This window comes from Pongo pygmaeus, chromosome 9, assembly GCF_028885625.2.
Source record: "Pongo pygmaeus isolate AG05252 chromosome 9, NHGRI_mPonPyg2-v2.0_pri, whole genome shotgun sequence".
Classification (NCBI taxonomy): domain Eukaryota; kingdom Metazoa; phylum Chordata; class Mammalia; order Primates; family Hominidae; genus Pongo; species Pongo pygmaeus.
Window position 1 is genome coordinate 70033595 of NC_072382.2, and position 22940 is coordinate 70056534.

The following is a 22940-nucleotide window of genomic DNA, read 5'->3' on the forward strand; positions in this document are numbered from 1 at the left end:
ATTCAGATCTTTTGCCCAATTTTAAATCAGATTATTAGATTTTTTCCTATAAAGTTGAGCTTTTTATATATTCTGGTTATTAATCCCTTGTCAGACGGGTAGTTTGAAAATATTTTCTCCCTTCTGTGGATTGTCCCTTCACTTTGTTGATTCTTTCCTTTGCTGTGCAGAAGCTTTTTAACTTGATGTAATCCCATTTGCCAATTTTTGTTTTGGTTGCCTGTGATTGTGGGGTATTGTTCAAGAAATCTTTGCCCAGTCTAATGTCCTAGAGAGTTTTCCCAATGTTTTCTTATAGTAGTTTCATGGGTTGATGTCTTAGATTTAAGTCTTTAATCATTTTAATTTGATTTTTTTATATAGCAAGAGATAGGGGTCTAGTTTCATTCTTTTGCATATGGATATCCAGTTTTCCGAGCACCATTTATTGAAGAGACTGTCCTTTCCCCATTGTATGTTCTTGGCACCTTTGTCAAAAATAAGTTCACTGTAGAGGTATGGGTTTATCTCTGAGTTCTCTGTTTTGTTCCCCTGATCTATGTGTCTGTTTTTATGCCAGTGCCATGCCATTTTGGTTATTATAGGTCTATAGTGTAATTTAAAGTTAAGTAATATGATTCCTTCAGTTTTTTTCTTTTTGCTAAGGTAGCTTTGGCTGTTCTAGGTCTTTTTTGGTTTAATATACATTTTAGGATTTTTTTCTCTCTCTGTGAAGAATGTCATTGGTATTTTGATATGCATTGCATTGAATCTGTAGATTGCTTTGGGTACTATGGATATTTTAACAATAGTGATTCTTCCAATCCACGAACATGAAATATCTTTCCATTTTTTTGTGTCTTCTTCAATTTTTTCATCAGTGTTTTATAGTTTTGATTGTAGGAATCTTTCACTTGTTATTGTTAATTCCTAAGTATTTTATTTCATTTGTAGCCATTATAAATGGGATTACTTTCTTTTAATATTTTTCTTTTCTTCTTTTTTAAAATAGGAATCCTATTAACTGGGGGATTACTTTCTGGATTTCTTTTTCAGATTGTTCACTGTTGGCATACAGAAATATTACTGATTTTTGTATATTAATTTTGTATCCTGCAACATCACTGAATCTGATTATCAGTTCTAATAGTTTTCTTGTGGAGTCTAGGTTTTTCCAAATATCAGATCATATCATCTGCAAATGAGGATAATTTGACTTCTTCCTTTCCAAGTTGGATGTTCTTTTTTTCTTTCTCTTGTCTGATTGCTGTAGGACTTCCAGTACTATGTTGAATAATAGTGGTGAAAGTGGATATCCTTGTCATGTTCCAGAGCTTAGAGGAAAGACTTTCAGTTTTTCCCCATTCAGTATGATACTAGCTATAGGTCTATTATATATGACTTTTATTATGTTGAGGTATGTTCTTTCTATCCCCAGTGTTTTGAGGGTTTTATTATGAAGGGAGGTTGAACTTTGTCAAATGTTTCTTCAGCATCACTTGAAATAATCATATGTTTTTTGTCCTTCATTTTGTTGATATGATGTATCACACTGATTGATTTGCCTCCCAGGGAAAAATTTTATTTGGTCATGATGAATCATCTTTTTAATGTATGGTTGAATTTGGTTTGCTAGTATTTTGTGGAGGATTTTTGCATCAATATTCATCATTGATATTGGCCTATAGTTTTCTTTTATGATGTATCTTTGTCTGGTTTTGGTATTCGGGTAATACTTGCCTCACAGAATGAGTATGGAAGTATTCCCTCCTCCTCTGTTTTTTGGAATAGTTTGAGTAGAATTGGTATTAGTTCTTTAAATGTTTGGTAGAATTCAGCTGTGAAGATACTGGGTTTCGTGCTTTTCTTTTCTGGGAAACTTGTTATTACAGCTTCAATATAATTACTTGTTTTTAGTCTGTTCGGTTTTGGATTTCTTTCTTTCTTTCTTCTTCTTCTTTTTTTTTTTTTGAGACAGAGTTTCGCTCTTGTTGCCCAGGCTGGAGTGCAATGGCGTGATCTCGGCTCACTGCAACCTCTGCTTGCCGGGTTCAAGCGATTCTCCTGTCTCAGCCTCACAAGTAGCTAGGATTACAGGCATGCGCCACCATGCCTGGCTAACTTCTGTATTTTTAGTAGAGATGGGGTTTCTCCATGTTGGTCAGGCTGGTCTTGAACCCCCGAACTCAGGTGATCTGCCCGCCTCGGCCTCCCAAAGTGCTGGGATTACAGGTGTGAGCCACCGTGCCCGGCCAGGTTTTGGATTTCTTTATGGTTCAATCTTGGTAGATTTTATGTATCTAGGAATTTATTTCATCTAGATTTTCCAATTTATTGGCATATAGTTGCTCATAGTCATCACTAATGATCCTTTGAATTTCTGCAGTATCAGTCATAATGTTCCTTTTTCATGTCTGATTTTATATATTTGGGTCTTCTCTCTTTTTTCTTATTCTAGTTAAAGGTTTGTCAATTTTGTTTATTTTTTCAAAAAGCCAACATTTTGTTTCATTGATCTTTTGATTTTTTTCTTCATTTCAAATTCATTTAGTTCTGCTCTGATATTTATTGTTTCTTTTCCTCTGGTAATTTTGGGTTTGGTTTGTTCTTGCTTTTCTAATTCTTTAAGATGTATCATTAGGCTGTCTATTTGAAGTTTTTCTTCTTTTTTAATGTAGGCAAGCTATAAACTTCTCTGTTAGTACTGCTTTTGCTGTATGCCATAGGTTTTGGTATGTTGTGTTTCCATTATCATTATCATTATTATTTGTTTCAAGGAATTTTTCATTTTTTTCTTAATTTCTTCATTGATCCACTGTCATTCAGGAACATATTGTTTAATTTCCATGTGTTTGTATAGTTTCCAAAATTTTTATCGTTTTTGATTTCTAGTTTCATTCCAGTGTACACCACTTTCTTTTTTTTCCTACCATTTATTTGCCTACAGGTATCACTTTCTAATATCATCCCATAGCAAGCTCTGAGCCTCCCCTTGGACCCAGAGTTCTGTCCTATTCAATTATGGGTGGCTACCTGTCTACAGAAGGCTTTGTTTCCTGGTGCTTTTTCTTTCTCCCAGTCTTGATGCATCTGACTCTTCTTATGCTATGTGCCTGATACAATGATAAGCACTTTATATGCATTATTTTACTTAATTTTCAAAATGGCAGTGTAAGGTTAATATAACATTACCGTTTTACACCTGAGCCTGAAACTCATTTAGATAACGTGCACAAAATCACACAACTTTTAAAAGATAGAACTAGGACTGGAAAGACTTGAAAGAAGGCAACACAGTATAATGGAAAGAGAAAAAGCTTTGAAGTCAGATACTCGAGCTCAGTTCTTGGCTGTATTCTGGCTGTAGGACCTCGTATAACTCCCTTAAGCTTTCTTAGCTTCACTTTATTTGTCTTTTGAATGAGGAGAAATGTTCTGTGGAAGTATTCAGAGAATGAAATGAATCAGTGTATATAAAATGCCTATCGCTTAGAATTAGATCTTACCACTACCCTCCTCTATCACCCGACCAGGCTCAGTCATCTTCCTACTACATCATGCTGCTCTCAGGCTGATAGGATAAATTACGCAGGAACACAGATGACTATGACAAAAGAGAGAAAGCAGTAAGTACCATATGAGCATACAAGCTTTGTCAGAATGACAAAGTAGGACTTCATGGGGACAGTGATATTAAATCTAGACCTGAAATGTTTTATCAGATTCCAAGAAACGGAAAATAGATGGAAGGAGCTCAAGAGTTCATATCTGACAGCTGGATAGGGCATGGAGTGGGGTGATGGAGGTAAAAATATTCTGTAGACCCAGTCCTCCCCTACCGAGCTCCAGGCTGCCATTTCGTGGTCATCTGGAGCCCAGGCTCCAGCCAGAGGGGGCTAACAGCCCCAGGCAGTCTTTAGAAGGAACGGTGGAGTGCTAGGGAGCCTATGGGCCAGCCTACTCCCACCCCACAGAGAAGCTGGCATGAGAAAGAAAGGCCCAATATCTGCCTGCAGCTCCTCAGACCAGCTGGGATTCTATTTTTAACCATCCCTGTCATAGTTGACAGCTTGGAACGCCTTCTCCCTCCTTTTCTTCCTTCTTCCTGCCTCTTGCAGCCCAGAATCCTGTAGAGACAATGGATGGAAGCAACCCCAGCACTGGTAAACAGAAGAACCACTCTCCTTTCTCACTGTCCTCTACTCCATGCAGCCTTCTCCAGGATAGTTAATGGGTGTACTTTAGAGGCATATTGGCTGGGAAGTGAATGAGGCTTAAAATTGAGGGCTCATCACTTGCACAGGCCCCTTTCAAGGCCCTGGTCAGGGTCCCAGTAATTTTGTATCTGTAACTTTGTATTCTTTTTCTTTCTTAAAAAAAGAGCACCAATTTTATAAACTTTAGGCCCCACAAAACTTGTCTCTGCTCCTCATGGGTGGGTCTTCTTCCCCATCTCCAGCCCAGTGTCTACTTCAACACCATTATTCTATCTTGCTCTAACTTACTGTATGACCTTAAGCAGCTTACATTCCTGCTCTGGGCCTCAGTTTCCCCTGTCTCTTACAAGATGAAGCATCAAAAGACCCCTCCTCCAATATACTATGCCTCTGATTATCCATGTATGTCCCCTTAGTGAGGTCCTCAGTTCCTGTTCTTCCTCATTTGTCATTGTGTGTGGAGAGGTGATATTGTTGGTCTTTGCCTGTCTCTGGGGCTAGATCATTCTTATAGTAAAAGGGAGACTGGGTTCTCAGACTCCTATTCAGATTTTTTTGTTGTAGCTACTAAAAGTGTTTCCATTTGGCAGAATCTTGGCCAGGTTTTGACACTGGGGAAGAGAGTACAGTAAAAAATCCCTACGCTTTAATTAACTTCTGTATACTTGTCATGGTCTGATCTCTGGTGTTTCAAACACACATTGAATAAACTTGGTCTTATTATACAGTGCTTCCTCTTTTATCTTTTCATCAAAATTTAATAAGCATCCATTAATATAATACCTTAACAGTGGCACCACTTTGGGATAATGTGATCAGGAATCATGATATGTTATGAATATGCCATTTTCCATCCCCATTCACAGCTATTACAACATTGGAATGTAGGTAGAGGATGAAAACTCAGAAAGAATATGCACAGCCACACTGAACCTCAGAGGCTAGGCTTTCTGGCAAGGGGTTGTGCACAGCAGTGTGCAACAGTGGGAGAGACCTGACAGAAGGATACTGCAAAATCCTATGCCTCCTCACCTGCCCCAAAAGAATCCAGACAGGAAGTTCAGGAGGAAGCCAAATAATTTATTATTTCTTGAACAGTGTGGATAAGGAAGGAGAGGGCAGGGCCACGGTCCTTAACTGGAAAGGGATGAAGAACCTTTTCAGTGCAGAACAGCCTGTTGGTCAGAGGTATGAGATTAGGCCTGATGGTATTTTCAGTGCTGATTGGGAAAGGGCATCGTTAGGTCAAACTAGGAGCATCCCACAGTCAGTCCTGTGCCGGGCTCCACAGTCTCTAAAACAATCAGTGCCATTCATCTGTGTGTGTGAGAGGCAGGTCAGCCCTTGTCAGAGTTCCCACTGTGTAGAAATAGTTCACTGCTAGGGATGCTGTGTCTACACAAGGTCAGTGTCATGTTTCTATGGGCCAGGCTCAGTCCCATATCAGAGGCATGCCTCCTTTCCTGTGTACTGCTCTATTCTTGTTCCTCTTGTGTCAGGTAAGCTACCTTTTCCTGTGCGTTGGGGTTAGTCCATGCTTTGGGTGTTGGTGTCCTGTGTCAGTTGTGGTTTGTGTTTTGTGTGTCTGGAAGGGTCAGTGCTTGTCATTTGCCCTGCCTCAGCCCCCATGGCCCCTCTACTCCTCAGCCAGGGCCCAGCGTGCTGATGGTGGTGTAGCTAAGCCTGGACAGCGAAGCAATGGAGGGAGTGGGAGGGTCCTCATCAGGAAGAGGCCTGGGGCGAGCTCGTGGAGGCCGGGGGCAGCAGCGAGCGCACGTTTCCAGGCAGGCCTGGCGAAAGCGGCGGTGCATGAAGCAGTAGACCAGGGGGTTGACACAGGCCGAGGCATAGCTCAGCAAGTGAATGAAGGAGATTGGAGCACCTGAGAGTGCTCGGTGTGCACCCGGGCCATCAAAGGCGCGCCACGTGTTGGCACTATAAACTGGCAACCAACACACAAAAAAAAGCACAACGATCACCAGCAACATTCGCACCACGCGCTTCTTAGCCAGCAGCTTGGCCTGGGTGGGCCGGGAGCCGGGTCCTGGCCCAGGAGCCGTCAGCGCCGTCAGCTCCAGGGCAGGCCGGGAACGTGGAAGTTGCACGTAGCAGCCATCGCTGTCTTCGCCAACCGCGCCAGTCTCAGGCCGGCAACGCCCGTTCTGGTGAACAGCACCTGAGCACAAAGGGCGGGCGGTCAGAGAAAAAGGCGAGTCCTCCCAATCTCCAGCCCAATTCCCACCTGACCTCCGCTCCCAGCTTAACCCCATTTCCAGCTTTCTTCTCACCTTCATTTTAGCCCCACCCACTCCAGCAGGCCCCGTCGCCCTCCAAAGCTCCGCCTCTCCCAGATTTTGCTCACGTGGTCCAGCCCTACCTGGCAGCCCGCCTTGGTTTCGGACCCTGCTTTGGCTGTCGCTGTCACTGTCACCGTCAAAGCGAAGCCCTAAGTAGAGCTCGCGAGAGATAAGCCCGTAGGCCACGGCCATAACCACACCCGGGATGAAGAACAAGAGCAGGAGCAGCAGTACGGACCTGAAGGCAACACAGACAGATCACTCGGGTTTCTGTCCAGCTATAATCACAGATGGAGAAAAAGCCAAGGACTAGTGTTTCTAGGGCTGTGGCCAGGTACCTGAAGTAAGAGTAGGATTTGGGGGTGCCGCTGGGAAGGGAGAGAGAACTGGGGAGGGGACCCAAACTGGAACTCCAGGGTGGTGGATGCGGAATAGGAATTGGCATGGTAATTCTCCGGGAAGCTGGAGGAAGATTCTGGGCAATGGTCGTAAGCATCTAATAGGGGTGAGAAAGGAATTCCTAGGATAGTTTGTGGGCAAGCTCACCAGGTCTGGCGGACCCGCGCACTGGGCCAGCGATGCACGCACTGCAGCACACGAGGCCCCACTGGTTGCACGACCGTGTACACGGGGTAGGGCACCATGAGTAGTCCGGACAGCAGCCACGTGGCTACAATCACGCGAGCCGCGTGGGAGCGCGTCTGCCACACACGTGCCTGCAGTGGTCGGCAGATGGCGCTGTACCGCTCCAGTGCTATGGCCACGAGGCTTAGCGTGGACACGCTCACAGACACCCCTAAGCAAGGGAAGAGAGAGGGAGTCACCTAGGAAACTTGCACTACACAACCATCAATGGGACTTCCTCACACCCCTCCCTGCCAACCGGGGAAGACCCCTACACAAGAGCTTTAGGAGGGGAGAGTGGCAAGTGGGGGTGGGGTGGTTGTCTCACCCACCCATGAGGTAGGAAACCGCCTTGCAGATGACTGTGCCAAAGATGAACGTGCCCATGAGATTGGGCAAGAGGGTGAAGGGCATGCAAGCCACAGCCAGCAGGAGGTCGCTGACTGCCAGTGAGAGGAGGAAGGCATTGGTGACAGTCCTCAGGCGGCGGCTCAGTCCCAGGACCACGATGATGAGCACATTTCCTCCAACGCTCATCAGGAAGATCACTGCGTAAAGAGTGATTCTAATGGCCAGCTCCAATTCTGGGTAAGAAAAGGGAGAGGTGGCAGTAGGGGGTCAGCCTTCATTCAGTCAAATCCCCCTCCTTCCCTCTTATCCCCAACCCTCACTACCCAGCCAGATGCCTACATTCCCCACCAATGAACTGCTCAGTAAATGGTGAACTTGAATCCTTTAGCCTTCTAACCCTTTGAGGTTTGGTTAAATTGGCCCAACTCTGCCCTTCCTTAAGAAAGCCTGTCTCTTCTCAAGGTTTGTTCCAAATCTTTCCTTCTTTTTGCAGCCAAACTTCTTAAGAGGACATTTGTGTCTTCTCATTTGCGCTTCATTCCATTACAATACAATATTCTGTACCCTATCAGTGCATACTTCTTCCCAAGTACACTAATCTTTAACTGCTAAATTCAAAAGTCCTTTCTTAGCCTATTCTATTTGACCCCCCTAGAGTATTCTACACTGTTGACAACCCACTACCTTTTGAATCACATCAGATCATATCTTTATTCTCTAAAAACAAAAGCAAAAAAAACAAAACAAAACAAAAAAACTTCACTCACTCTCTACTGTCTGCAACCCCTCAGAATATCATCAAGATCCTCCCAGAAGGGACCTCTTTCTCTCCTCCCAGAAGGGATCTCTTTCTCTCCCACCCCCTCCCTGTACTGCAGGCATTTAAGCAAGCCACTGGATGACTCAATTTCTTGAATGCATCATTTGCACTTGTGACTCTCTCCCTGCTCAAGCTGGTTTCTCAGACCGGAATACTCTTTTACCAACCCTCCTCACAACTTCCACTCCTCATCACAAGCTTATTTTCTGTATCTGGTGAATTCCTATTCATCCCTTGTTGGTCAAGACTCAAATTGACTGCTACTTCTTCTGTAAGGCCCTTCTGGACACCTCATTTGGTATTACTCTCCTCTTTCTCTGACCCATGACTGTTTCTTACACAACTGTTAAAGCCTATTTTACTTCTGCCTTGTATTTTAATTCTCTCCAAACATTCATTCTCACTCTATAAACATTTACAGAGGACTCCCTTTGTGCTAGGCACTGGGGACAAAGAGATGAACATGACAAGATCCCTGCCATTTGAGAGCTCACAGTGGGGAAGTAAACTCAGATACATAAACAGATGTGATAAGGAGTGAGGCTGAAGGATGTATAAGGTGCTGTCAGAGCTCATAAGAGGGACACCTGTGTGAGGCAGAGGGGCTGGGAGGCTGACCCCATTCTTTTGTGTCATTGTCTATTAAAAGATGGATTAATCTTTGGACCACCACATCACAGCCAAGCAGATTTAGATAAAATTGAATTGGATTGAACAGGACTGAATCACTCACAACTATGGCCTCAGCATGAGAGGGATTAGAGCTGGAAGGCAGAGAGGGCAGGGGACAGAGCCTCCTAGATTGCAGAGAAGGAAAGCCTCAAAGCTGCAGCCCTCTCTTCCAGAGCCCCATACTTTGACTGATTCTCATTTTAGCTCCCAAATTGAAAACTACAGCCATGCACTGAATAACGATGTTTTGGTAAATGACAAATTTCATATACGATGGTGGTCTCATAAGATTATAATGAACAGCTGAGTGCAGTGGCTTATCTTTGTAATCCCAGCACTTTGGGAGGCCAAGGCGGGAGGATCACCTGAGGCCAGGAGCTTGAGATCAGCCTGAGCAACATAGCAAAATCCCATCTCTACAAAACATAAAAAATTAGCTGGGTGTGGTGACACATGCCTATAGTCATAGCTACTCAGGAGTTTGAGGCAGAAAGATTGCTTGAACCCAGGAGTTCAAGGCTGCAGTGAGCTATGATAGTGCCACTGCACTCCAGCCTGCATAACAGAGTGAGACTCTGTCTCAAACAAAACCCAAAATAACAACAACAAAAGATTATAATGGAGCTGAAAAGTTTCTATCACCTAGTTATGTTATTGTAACATTGCAGCATAATGCATTATGTATGTGTTTGTGGGGATACTGGTATAAACAAACCTACTGTGCTGTCAGTCATATAAAAGCCTAGCACATACAATGATGTACATAATACTTGATAGTGATAATAAATGACTGTGTGACTGGTTGATGTATTTACTACATTATACTTTCAATCATTATTTTAGAGTATACTGTTACTTATTTTTTAAAAAAAGTTAACTATAAAACAGACTCAGGCAGGTCCTTTAAGATGTATTCCAGAATAAAGCACTGTTATTATAGGAGATGACAGCTCCATGTGTGGTGTTGCCCTGATGACCTTCCAGTGGGACAAGATGTAGAGGTGGAAGATGGCAATATTTATCCTGACCCTGTGTAGCCCAATGTGTGTGTTTGTGGCTTTGTTTTAACAGAAAGGTTTTTTTTTCTTTTTTTTAAGTTAAAAACAGAAAAATGCTTATAGGATAAGAGTATAAAAAAAGAAAATATTTTTGTATAGCCATACAATGTGTTTTTTGTTTTACACTGTGTTATTACAAAAGAGTCAAAAAGTTTATAAAGTAAAAAGTTACAGTATGCTAAGTTTAATTTATTATTAAATAAATTTAGTGTAGCCTAAGTATCCAGTGTTTATAAAGTCTACAGCAGTGTACAGTAATGTCCTAGGCCTTTACATTCACTCACCACTCACTCACTGACTTAGCCAGAGCAACATCTACTCCTGCAAGTTCCATTTATGGTACGTGCCGTATACAGGTGTATGATGGTTTATCTTTTATGCTGTATTTTCACTGTACCTTTTCTATGTTTAGATACACAAATACATAATATTGTGTTACTCTTCCCTACAATATTCAGCACAGTAATATACTGTACAGGTTTGCAGCCTGGGAGCAATAGGCTATACCATATAGCCTAGGTATGTAGTAGGCTATACCTTCTAGGTTTGTGTGACAAACACTCTATGATGTTTACACAATGAAATCACCTAATGATGCATTTCTCAGAAGGTATCCCCATCATTAGTTAATGCACAACTGTATTTTCTCATAACAAAAACCAATTTATTTAGAAATTGTAGGCATCAAATAAATGCTATTTATAAAAACTTCCAAATTGAACTCAGCAGTAACATTCTTTGCTCAAGACCACACACCTGATAAGGGGCTGAATCAGAATAGAAGCCAAGTCCCTGATCCCTAATGTGCTTTGCCTCCTACTGTTTGTTCCTGCAGTACTCTGTTATTCATCATACTACCTCCTTGTTTTTTTTTTTGTTTGTTTGTTTGTTTTTGTTTTTGTTTCTGAGATGGAGTTTTGCTCTTGTTGCCCAGGCTGGAGTGCAATGGCATGATCTTGGCTCACCACAACCTCTGCCTCCTGGGTTCAAGCGATTCTCCTGCCTCAGCCTCCTGAGTAGCTGGAATTACAGGCATGCACCACCACGCCCGGATAATTTTGCATTTTTAGTAGAGATGGGTTTGTCCATATTGGTAAGGCTGGTCTCGAACTCCCGACCTCAGGTGATCACCTGCTTTGGCTTCCCAAAGTGCTGGGATTACAGGTTTGAGCCACTACACCCGGCCCATACTGCCTCCTTCTTAATCAAATCTCAATCTAAATGCCTCTTTCTCCCTCTCTCTATACTCAACCATGGCATTTTTCACTGTATTAGTATGTATGTAATTCTCTGTCTTCCCCACTAGACGAAGAGCTTCTTGAGGACAGGGGCAAGGTCCATCTCGCTCAACAGTATATCCCTAGCACTCATCATCCCTAGCACAGAGGAGGCAGGCAACACACGCTTGTTAATGAATCTTGGATGATTCTGTCTTTCAAGACAGAAGTGCACCTGCTTTCCCCCTCCTCATCCATCCGTCATCTCTGCAGAGGTGCTCCAGCATGCCCTCTCTTCTTCTTTGCCTCTGTCTTTTTGGAGACACATGTTGGAAGGTCCTTGTGGGGGTCAGTGAGAGGTTATGATTTCAGATGCATAACTTTTGTTTTTTATATGCATACCATCTATATTTCCTTTAGAAGCTGGGCCTCTTTCTGTAAGGAAGGATTACGGAATGCTTATAGGTGACAAAATTTGAGGGGAGTAAGTGTGTATGGTGGAGAATAAAGGAACTTTAGGAGGGAGACCTCTGTCAGAGAGGTCCTTGGACTCAGAATAGAGCTGGTGGTTTACCTTGGACTCACTGTTTCTCCTCCAAATCCATTGTCCTCCCACCCCCAGCCTCCACCTCTTTAATCTTTCTAGTTCCATTATCTTGCTTACATCTGCCTCTGGATGTCTTTCTTTAACTAATTATTGATGCAATTGCCACAGCTCAAATTGGTACAGTACTGTGAAGCATGAAAAGCAATTTCTCATTCATTCATCCAGCTGATGTCCCATGTGTGTGCCCTTGACCTTGGCTAATTGTGATGGACCATAAAGATGGAGCTAAATCTCACCCTTATAAAGTTCACAATATGCTTGGGGACTCTTGAAATTTATAAGACAAAGTCCCAGTAAAAATGACCAGCAACTGTGCAGTGTTTTGCTGTTTTACTGGACATTCCTAGCTATTATCTTATTTCCAGCCACCACTGTCTCCACAGGTCTTTGCTGTTGAACAGTTCAGAAATGTGAAAAATTCTAATTAAAAGCAATTTTAGAGCCAGGAGTTTGGGGAGGCAGAGTGAGGGATAAATAGGTGAAGTACAGGGGATTTTTAGGGCAGTGAAACTATTCTGTGTGATACTGTAATGATGGATACATGCCATTATACATTTGTCAAAACCTATAGAACCATACAACACAAAAAGTGAACCCTAATGTAAACTCTAGAATTTAGTGAATAATGTATTGATATTGGCTCATAAATTGTGACACATGTACCACACTAATGTAAGCTGTTAATAATAGGGTAAATTCTGTGTATATGTGTGTTTGTGTGTGTATGGGCACTTTGTACTTTTTGTAAACTTAAAACTGCTCTAAAAATAATCCATTAGTTTTAAAAGTCATGCACAAAATAAATCAGAATTAGACTTGTATGCGTGTGTGTGTGTGTGTGTGTGTGTATTGATGTGTGTTTGCGTGGTGGAATATGAGTGATGACAGTGGCTTCAGTGACTAGGAAACAGGCATAGGTAGAAGAATGGGAGATAGCACCTGCTGGGGTACATCCACAAGTGCCTTGCTAGTCTACCCGTGAGCATCATCTCATCATCTTCCTGGGGATGAGAGGAAGACTGGCATCAGACCAGGCGACTCAGAAGATTGAGACAGTTCAGTTCTTCTGGTGTTTAGAAGATCTGTATTTGTTCTGTCTAGATAATGGCAGAGAAGTATGAGCACAAAAATCCAGACAACGTGACATAAAATGAAAACCAAGCCTTTCTAAGGAAAAACTCCACAGCACACTGAAGCTGATGCCTTAAATTCTGCATTCTACTGGCATGTTTGATCTGTTCACCCATGCACACAGACATCAAAGTAATACCCTTGTCTCTATGATAAGCAGGGATCACATCCAACTGACTGTGGGTAGTGGCTGGGTGAATGGGGGAATCCACATAGTGGGTACTGAGGAAGCAGAAGTAATATGCAAGGGTGTGTAGGTAATATCAGAGTGAGTGTTGGGCATACTTTAATCTTTGAAATAGTATATGGGTAGGTGAAAGTCACACTTATTTCTGTGGGACATATCTGGAGAATGGTAACATCTACATGCTTATAGGTAATATCCGATTGAATATGGCTTACATTTAAGTTTAGATAATACCTGAGTCACTATAGTAACATTTGAAAGAGCAAGGGTTAATATCCAATTCTCTGTAGATAACATTTTGTAGGTAACATCTTCAGGAAGCATAGATTACATTCAGAGGTCTACTTGTGAATAGTGGAATATCCAAATAATGATAGAAATTGCTGACTGAGCAGAAGTAATATCCAAGTATGTATGGGTAGTATTTGAGTACAGATGTTAGATGTTAACATGTTAACTAAATTAAGATGTTAATCTGGGCCAGACATGGTGGCTCATATCTGTAATCCCAGCACTTTGGAAGGCTGAGGTGGGCAGATCTCTTAAGCCAAGGATTTAGAGACCAGCCTGGGCAACATGGAAAAACCCTATCTCTACAAAAAATACAAAAAATTAGCCACTTGTGGTAGCACATGCCTGTAGTCCCAGCTATTCAGGGGGTTGAGGTGGGAGGATCACTTGAGCCTGCGGAGGTCAAGGCTGCAGTGAGCCATGATCATGCTACTGCACCTCAGCCTGGGCAACAGAGGGAGACTGTCTCAAAAAAAAAAAAAAAAAAAAAAAAAAAAGATGTTAATCTGAGTAAATGACATAACTGAGCACCTGAGTGAATGTAAGTAATATTTAAGCTTTTGTGGGTATTATCTGAGTATGTGAGAGTAGTATTTGTAATTTTATGGGTAGTATCTGGGAAAAGCTTACTTAAGTGAGCATAGGTAATATCTGATTGTGTGTGGATAATAATAATATGAAAGTGAGTAGTGTTTGATGGATGGGTAACACCAAAATGACTTCGGACGATATTAAAGTGAGTGTGGTAACATTTGTCTTTCTGTGGGTACTGAGTGAACATGGGTAATACTCAAGTCTACATGGATTATATAAGAAGAATAAAGTGGTAACATCCAAATTCCTATTGGTAACATTGGAGTGAACCTGGGTAACCTATGCATCTGCAGGGATAATATCTGAATGAGTGTGGCTAACAGGGTCTCTGTGTGTAACATGTGACTGGCTGGGTAACATCCAAATGTGTGAGGAGCATTTAGATAAGTGAGGCAAATTTTTGCACCTGTGCTCTGAATTGCATCACATCCCGCTTTCACAGGGAATCTTCTCTGTTGACTATCCCCTTTCTTATCTGTACCTTCAATCTTCCTCTCTCGGCCCAATCACCATCAAACATTTTAAAAAGCTCTTGTTCTAAAATGCGTGCGCACACACGTGCACACACATAACAAACGTACGCACATACCCGCCCCCCCACTTCCTCAATCTCCTGCTATTTTTGGCAATATCCTGCTTTTCTTTCTCTTTCTCTCTCTTTCTTTGCCTACCAGACTTCTTCAAAGTTTTGGCTACATACCTTGGTTCACTTCTCATAACTCCCTCTCTCACCAGCCCAATCTTTAACTTACCATAGTCAAGCCTCAATACCTACAACTCCTAAATATTTTCTTGTTATTGAATGTGAAGGATGCTGTTCTGACTGTCCTGTTTTTTATTTATGTAACTTATGTCAATAGCATTTGATATCACTTACCCCAGCCTGCTTGAAACTCTCTTTTTCTTGCTTTCTGGAAGGGCATAGCTCCTGCCTTTCTGACAGTTTCATCTGAATCTCCTTCATAAATTCTCCTTTCTCTGCCTGGCTTTTAAATAATGGTCTTATGCAGAGTCTTGACCTAGGACCTATTTTCTTCTCATTCTATACAAAATTTTATGATTTAACTATTCTTAGGGCTTCTACCTCCTGTAGGCAAAGACCTTCTTCAAGTCTGTATTTCCACCTCAGACCTCTCCTGTAAGTTCCAGACCCCTGGATTCAACAGCTTACTAGGTAACCTCACCTGGATGTCCCACTAACATTTAAACTCAATGGGTTCCAAACTGAATTTATAATTCCCTCTTCCAAACTTGTTTCTGCTGTTTTGTTATCTTTCTCATTGTATACAATTGCTATAGCACCAATATCCATTCAATTGTCCAAGTTAGAAATCTGAATGTCATCCCTTGACCTCTTCCATCCTCTCTGCTTCTAATCTGTTGATTCCATTTCCAGAAGAGGCTCTCAAATCTATCCACCTCTTTCCATCCCCCTTGCCATTACCTTAGTCTCAGCTAGCATCATCTTTCACCCAGACCAGTGTAATATAGTAACCTTCTAAAGTATCCCCCTGCCTTCCATCTTATGTCTTCCAATCCATTCTCCACATTATAGAACTAATCCTGGTAGTACTACTGAATCTTTTAGCAGTTCCTATTGCCCTCAGGATAAAGTCCACATTCCATGGTCAGGCCTAGCAGGCTCTCTGCAAACCCTCTAGGCTGGTCTCCAGCCTGTTCATTATTCCCTTCTTAAGATATATCTTCTAGCCACTCAAAACTATGTCACAGTGGATAAAAGTGCCATGAATTCAAACTTTGAGCTTTTTATACATCTTGTCCTTTTATTTGGGATGCTTTCTGCCTCTTCTGCCTGTTCACTTGGCTGGCTCTCCCATATGTATATGTGTGTGTGTGTGTGTGTGTGTGTGTGTATATATATATACATTTTTTTTTTTTGCCAACAGGAAGCTTAGAGCCAGTCTCCCTAATTTTTTTGACTTTGTATCTCATTTCCTCAAGAGGCCAACTTTAATTCTCAAGGAGGCTAAGCTGAGCTAGAGGTGCTCCACTTGTGTTCCCACTATCTTTTCCCTATCAAGGCTCTTCTACTTTGTGCTGCAATCCCCTGCTTGTCTGTCTCACCCATTAAACTTTGAGCTCTGTGAAGCAGGAATTGTGTTGGTTTTGTTCAACTTACATTCCCACTGCCTAGCACAATCTCTGGTTCAATAAATATTGGCTGAATGACAGAATCCAAGTGTGAGTGTGTAACAACTCGGCTGAGAAAGCATAGATTATTTCGTGGGGTAAATAAATACTGGGATTACAATTTATTTCAACTTTCCCTTCTTGAGTTTAGAAAAATTTCCTTCTGCTTAACGTTGCTCCTTCACCTAGAATCCCACTCCTTCCTTTTCTGCCCACTCAACTTCAAGACCCAGCTCTAAGGTTCTAGCCTCTGTGAAGTTCTTTTGGTGCCCACAGTTTAGACCCTTTCATGGGACTTCCATTGTGTCTGTGATTTTTCCATTTGCTTGTTTTCTCTCTGCACTTGGCTATGGGCCATGAGGGTCCAGACTGGGTCTAGTTTGCCCTGTGCCCCCAGCACCTAGCCTAGGGCTGGAGAGAGAGCTTGGAAGATAGCTGGAGACATTACTTGCAGACAAAGAGAGAGGGCACAGAGCCTTGAAAGCTCCAACTAGGAAGGCAGAGGGGTTTGAGAAGGAGTGAAATGGAGGAAGGCAGCTCTAAGGAGCATCCCCTAGTGTCCAGCCTAATTCAGATTTGAGGATCTTTTTTGGGATGGCTGGGGGCTGGGGTGTCAGATGTGATCACAACTTCAGCTTCCCATTCAAGCTTTCCAGAGTGCTCCCTCCCTCAACCAGCCCCCTTCTTTTCCCAATCCTGCCTTCCTTTCTTCCTTCCCTTCTCTGTTGTGGCTCTGTGAACTGGATGTAAGAGGGAAAAGGAGATCTGCAGGGTTGGCAAAAGGAGGTCCTCGCCTTCTGACTGGTGTCTAGGAGGGGCTGCGTGTTGGGGAAGGGGCTGTGCTTTGGGGTGAGCAGCGGCTTTAGGTGTAATCAGGGGACCAGGATGTGAAGGAGTTCCCACCAGGTGGTGTGAAGCTATGATGAAGTTGTAAGCTGTGGGGGTGAAGGTGTGAGGGGAGCTGTTTGGGGGCTGAGCGAGTACTATGAGGGGCACGGTGTGGGCGTTTGAGGAGGTAGTGTGGAGCTCGTTGGGGGGACTCTATTAGTGTTCTGGGGTACAGTGAGAAATAGCTTGTGGAGGGGGCTGAGGGAGGCACCCACCTCGTGTCCCGGCTCCGCGAATGCGAGGGGGCTCGCAGCTGAGGTTGCCCACACTGCTGCTGTTGAGGAGAGGCGCCCCCGGGCGGCACAGGGAAGCCCCCGGCCCGGGTCCGGTTCCCTGCACGCTCCGGTTCAGCTTTAGCAGCTCCATGGACCCCGCCGAGCCCGCCGCCTTACTCAGCTCGACCCGGCGGGCTCCCACCGCGGCTCCACCTGCTCACGCTGCGATTCCGGCTCAGGCTCCCGCCGCCCTCCTCCCCCGCCCCACTGCCCCGCCTGGTCCCCGCCCCCAGCCCAGGCGGCTGCCCCTCCACTCTCCCGCGGCTCGCCCCGCCTGGGTTCCCGTCCCTCCGCCAGCCTCTGTCCCACCAGGTGACTGTGCGCCCCCTCCCCGGCTCGGGAGTTCTGCCCTCCCTGTGCGACTGTCCTTCAGGCTCGCCCCCTCCCTAGATGTGTCCCGTCTCCTCTTAGAGATTTCTCTCCTGCCCACCTCTCTTTATCACCCGCCCCCACCCCCGATTCCCAGGAATGAGAGAGAGAGAGAGAGAGAGAGAGAGAGAGAGAGAGAGAGAGAGATTGAAGACAAGAGTATTGGCAGCGTAGGGGGAGGTTTCGGGGAAGGGAGGGTAGGAGGCGTTGGGTGGAGACGGCTGCCACGGATCCAGCATCTTTCTCTGGTGTATCAGGGAACGTGGAGGTGGCGTTGGAGACCGGGTCTGCGTGCGTCACCTGCTGAGGCGCGGATGCTTTATTCTGAGCCTAGAGCCGCGTTTACCGTACTGTGTTGCAGTGGCCGCAGTGACCGTGACACTATTGCTACCGTAGTTCCCTGCAGCTCCTCGCTGCGGGACTGGGGTAGCTCCTGCATCTCCGCACCCTCCATCTCCTGTCTGAGGCTTAACACTCAGGCTTCCACTTAAGGGTCCCAAGGAGCCCTCCACAGCTGGGCGGGAGTGGGGTGGGGCCGGGGCCGAGATTTGGCTCCAGGGAAGCCTTGCCAGGGAAAACTGCTCCCGGGAGGAAGCTTCTGACTTGAGTGTTGAGGGCAGTTGGGGATGGTGGCAAGCACTGACAAGGATAAACCAGAGTAAGGTGAGGATGGGATATAATTCTAACGCCGGCCCAGCGCAGGCAAAAGAGGAGGAGAAGGTTGGCTTTCTCCACCGTCTCCAGGCAGCGCCCACGCCCACCCGACACGCTAACGCTCCCTGTTTGCTCTCAGTGCAGGCAGAGCTGCCTGTGTAGGGTGTCAGGTTCCCACGAGAGGGGGCTGGAAGGGGACCGGGTCACTGCGGTGCAGCGGGAACAGGGCTGAAGGGTGCAGGACTGAACTGGGTTCAGCTTCTCGGGGCAGGATTTGCCTCTTCTACTATTTCAGCCCTGCTCCCTATGCATTCTTCTATCCATTCCTTTTCTTCCCCAGATTCCTATCTCCAGATTCCTATCCATTCTTCAGATTCCGGATGAACTCCAATACGATGTGAAATTCTTCTGACCCCCAGCAGTAGCTGTAAGAGGTGGGGGGCGGGCATCAGTGGAAGAGCAAATTAGAGAATGGAGTCTGGCTTTATGGGGGATTCAGCAGGCCCTTATCCAATTAATCTTTTGGAGAGGACCTGGTTCAGCCAGCCCTGAGTTTATAGGGGCTGAAGCATTGAAAGAGAGTTGAAAGACAGTTTATGCCTGAGATGTCATCAACTGCTCCCCCTTTCCTTCCTCCTGGTACTGCCTGTCTTGCCCATCAGAGAGCCTGGACCAGAGGAGCTTGATTTGCTATTTGTTCAACTCCAGCACAGGTGGGGCCTCAGATAACCTGCTCAAGTTTTCCCACACTGGATGACAGTAGGATGAGGAGGGAAGGGAGCAAAGGATGTAAGGGAGAGGGGAGTGAAAATAGAAGTAGATGGACATTCACTTATTTAGCAAACTATGCCAGTTCTAGGGGTATGCACTAGTTGTCCAATATAGTTTGCTCCTGCGTAGCACCTATTCTAGTGGGGATTTTCCCAAGTAAGCCAATGATTGTAATATGTGGTCATTAAGTGCACCCACCAGGATGTACAAATCAGAAATTTAGGAATTATTATTGATGCCTTACTCCCCTATGCTCCTTCACCCCTATGCTGGATGCTGTGATGCAATGCCCAGAACCCTCTTCAAAAATGAAGGATTTATTTTCCAGCTGTGGAGAGTGCTGCTAAAAGATGGCCCTCAGCTGTCATAACCCTTCAGGAGTTGCCTAAGCAGAAGAAAGCCAGCTCATCCAAGGTTATGCTCCCTTTCTTGGGCATTCTATATCCAATGACTGATCAGCACAGAAGTATAAAAGTTTAATCCCCTCAACCCCGTGGTGGACAACTCTGAAAGATGCTCACATCCCTAGAACTCTTCATATGGTTGACTGAGGTCTTTACTGGGACTGAATTACTGCTCAGCTTCTCCTTTTGCCCAATCCTATTTTCATCATCTCTCTTGCACAGGTGTTAACTCCAAGAGCGCTCCTTAGTAAACATCCTCCACAGTAATCTTTGTTTGAGAGTCTGCTTCCTGGGGAACATAACTACATCACTCCCATATTGAATCAATCACAAAGTCCTGTTCATTTTAGCTACTGAGTGTTCCTTGAATCTGTTTGCTTATATGTCCACTGATATTACCCTACTCTTGAACCGCACTCCTAACCTCCTAAATGGGCCACCACATTTTACTGATGCCTCTCTACATCTATACTTCACCTTATAGCCCAAGTACTATGCTCAGAATGCAAATCTGACTATTCCACTCTTTTGACCTTTGCTTTAGGGAATGAGAAAACATATTAACAGAATTCAGAAAGCCTGTGTGGCCTGGCTCCCACTTACCTCTCTAGCCACATTATTTCAAATCACTATGAGTCACTGTAATTCTTATTCTTTCCACTGTAAACACACTAGCTTTTTTTTGGTCACCTCCTGTTTCTTTTCTTTTCCTTTTCTTTTTTCTTTCCCTTTTTTTTTTTTTTTTTTTTGCTATGTGTCCTTCAGTTGCATGGCTTTTCCATATGCTCTCTGGAAGCTTCTTCTTTCCTTCCTTACCTAATTAACACTTACTCATCCATCTGATCTCAGCTCAAGCTACGATTCTTCAGGGATATTTCCCCTGGCTTCCTCTCCTTGGGTAGGCAGAATTAGAAGATGACCCCCAATGACTGTCACCCTTATATAATCTTCTTTTGTGTGTGGATGGACCTGTGTATATGATGAGATACTACTCCCACAATTATGTTATATGGCAAAAGGGATTTTGCAGATGGAGTTAATTCTACTAATCAGTTGATCTCAAGATAGACAGATTATCTGGCTAGTCCTAACCAAGTCACATGAGTCCTTTAAAAGCCAAGGGTTCTTTTTTTCTCGCTGGTAGCAGAAGAGGAAATCAAAGAGATTGGAAGAATGAGAAGAATTCAACACACTGTTGATAGCTTGAAGATGGAGGAGATAATGTGGCAAGGAACGCAGGTGGCTGTTTTCTGGCTTGAGGGTGAAGGAGGGCACAGGGCAAGTCCTGAGAGTGGCCTCTAGTTGACAGCAGTTTCTAGCTGACAGCCAGCAAAAGAACAGAGACTTCAGTCCTCCCCCGAGTCTGTAGAAGAGAATTCAGTCTGGCTGAAACCTTGATTTTTGTTACCCTGAGCAGAGAACCCAGCCACTCTGTGTAAACCTTTGGCCAATAGATCTGTGAACTAATAAATGGGTGTTGTTTTTAGTCACTACATTCATAGTAATTTATTACAACAGCAATAGACAAATCACACACCTTCTATCTCATGAGGCAGCAAATGCAGACTCTTGCAAGCCATGCAAGGAAGAATTGGGAGCACTGGAAATTTGTTAAGATTTAGAAAGATTTGGAAAGATTGCAGTGGAGTTAGTGTGGGGAGCAACTTAAAAGGTGGGACCAATTGGGAGTCTATGACAGTAATTTGGGTGAGAGATGGTAGTGGCTTGACCTAAAGTCATGGACGTAGTGGAAAAGATTGATCTAAGACCTATCTAGGAGGTAGAAACAGAATTTAAAGATAATTTGCATGTGGAGGGTGAGAAAGAAGGATGAGATAAAAAATGAATAAGGTTTCTGGTAACTCAATATAAACTATTTGATGAACACCTATGATGTTCAAGGCACATTACCTGTAAGTACATTTAATCCTCATGAAGAACCATGAATTTAGGTCCAATATTGTTGATCACTATTTTAGATGAAAGAACTATGGCTTAGAGAGAGTTTAAGTAACTTGCCCAAAGCCACAAAGCTACTAGGTGAAAGAGCCAGAATTCAAAGTCAGGGATTTTGGAAATCAGAATTCAGTTGTTCATACTGTGCTGCTTAGAATGAGTAGATGTCTTACCAAATTTCTCTGATTACCTTCTTTCTGTCATTTTACACAATATTGTTTTCAAATTTTCTTGTCTCATAAAATCTCTAATTTCTTCTCCCACCCTGACCACACACACACACACACACACACACACACACACACACACACACACACACACAGAGCATTCTTCACTCTCAACCTAGACTCCAACTTCATAGAGAAAATAGTAACTAGCACAGAGAAACTCCCACCATCAAATCTGTTCTGTTTTGGACATATTAAGTTTCAGATATCTATTAGATATCTAAGTAGAATTCCATTAGGAAGCTAAATATACAGATCATATAGGAAGCAATGCAAACCACAGAATTAGAGTGTGTAGAATAAGAACAAATGAAGGATCAAGTCAGACTTTTAGAGGTCATTATTAAAGACTGGATAGAGAAAGATGAGCCTGCAAAAGATACCAAGAAAGAGTAGACAGAGGGACAGGAGGAAACCCAGAGAGTGAAGCATCATAAAAGCTAAAAGAGAAGAGGTGCAAGAAGAAACTGGTGAACTCATTCAAATGCTGCTCCTGGGTAAGCAAAATGAGGAATGAAAAATGTGGTCCAAAATTAGTAACCTGGAGATCTTTGGCAACCTTAGAAAGAGCCATTTTAGTGAGGTTGTTGAGGCAGAAGGCAGGGTAGATGTCCTGAAAACTGAATGTGATGGGAGGAAGTGGAGTAAATGACTTCAGGCAAGTTTTTAAGAAGTGTAGTTACTAAGGAAAGGGGATAGAGCTGCAAGAGGATGTCAAATGAAAGATTTTTTTTTTAAGATGGGAGGACTTGAACTTTCTTCTTTCTTTCTTTCTCTCTTTTTCATTTTTTTGGCAGATGGAATTACTCCAATATATAAAAAGACTAAAGATACAGGAGAGAGAGAATGGTTAATTAATAATGCAAGGTTCCTGAGAAGTCAGGGATGCATGCAATCCAGAGTGGAAGTGGAGGATCCTAGCTTTTGATTGCAGTAGCGACTCAATTGTAAGAGGAAATTAGTAGAAAAAGATGATTATAGATAAAAATAAGTTATGGCCTACAAATTAACAGCTACATTTCCTAGACCTTTTTGCAGCTAAGTGCAAAAAATGCACATTATGACTAGGTAGTATCTGTAGGTAGAAGTGATATGTGCAGCTTCCACATCAAGGTCTTAAAGGAGAGAAATGGACATTTTCTTCCTCTTTGCCCCTATGGGAGGGCAATAGGAATGTAAATAGGAAAGCAAGCCACCTTC

The 22940-nt window shown here is 43.6% G+C and overlaps 1 protein-coding gene across 2 annotated transcripts; it reads right to left on the reverse strand.

Moving 5' to 3' along the window:
- Positions 1-5255: 5255 nt before the first annotated feature.
- CCKBR (cholecystokinin B receptor) lies at positions 5256-17553 on the reverse strand. Of its 2 annotated transcripts, XM_054438616.2 has the most exons (5): positions 17300-17553; positions 7450-7701; positions 7040-7289; positions 6574-6731; positions 5256-6372 (listed from the first exon to the last, which is right to left on the reverse strand). In XM_054438616.2, exons 1-5 carry the CDS (start codon positions 17448-17450, stop codon positions 5840-5842), a joined length of 1344 nt encoding a protein of 447 aa, XP_054294591.1. In that variant the 5' UTR covers positions 17451-17553; the 3' UTR covers positions 5256-5839. The 2 variants fall into 2 exon arrangements, with proteins under 2 accessions (XP_054294591.1, XP_054294590.1); XM_054438615.2 differs by having other exon boundaries at positions 5264-6731.
- Positions 17554-22940: the final 5387 nt, after the last annotated feature.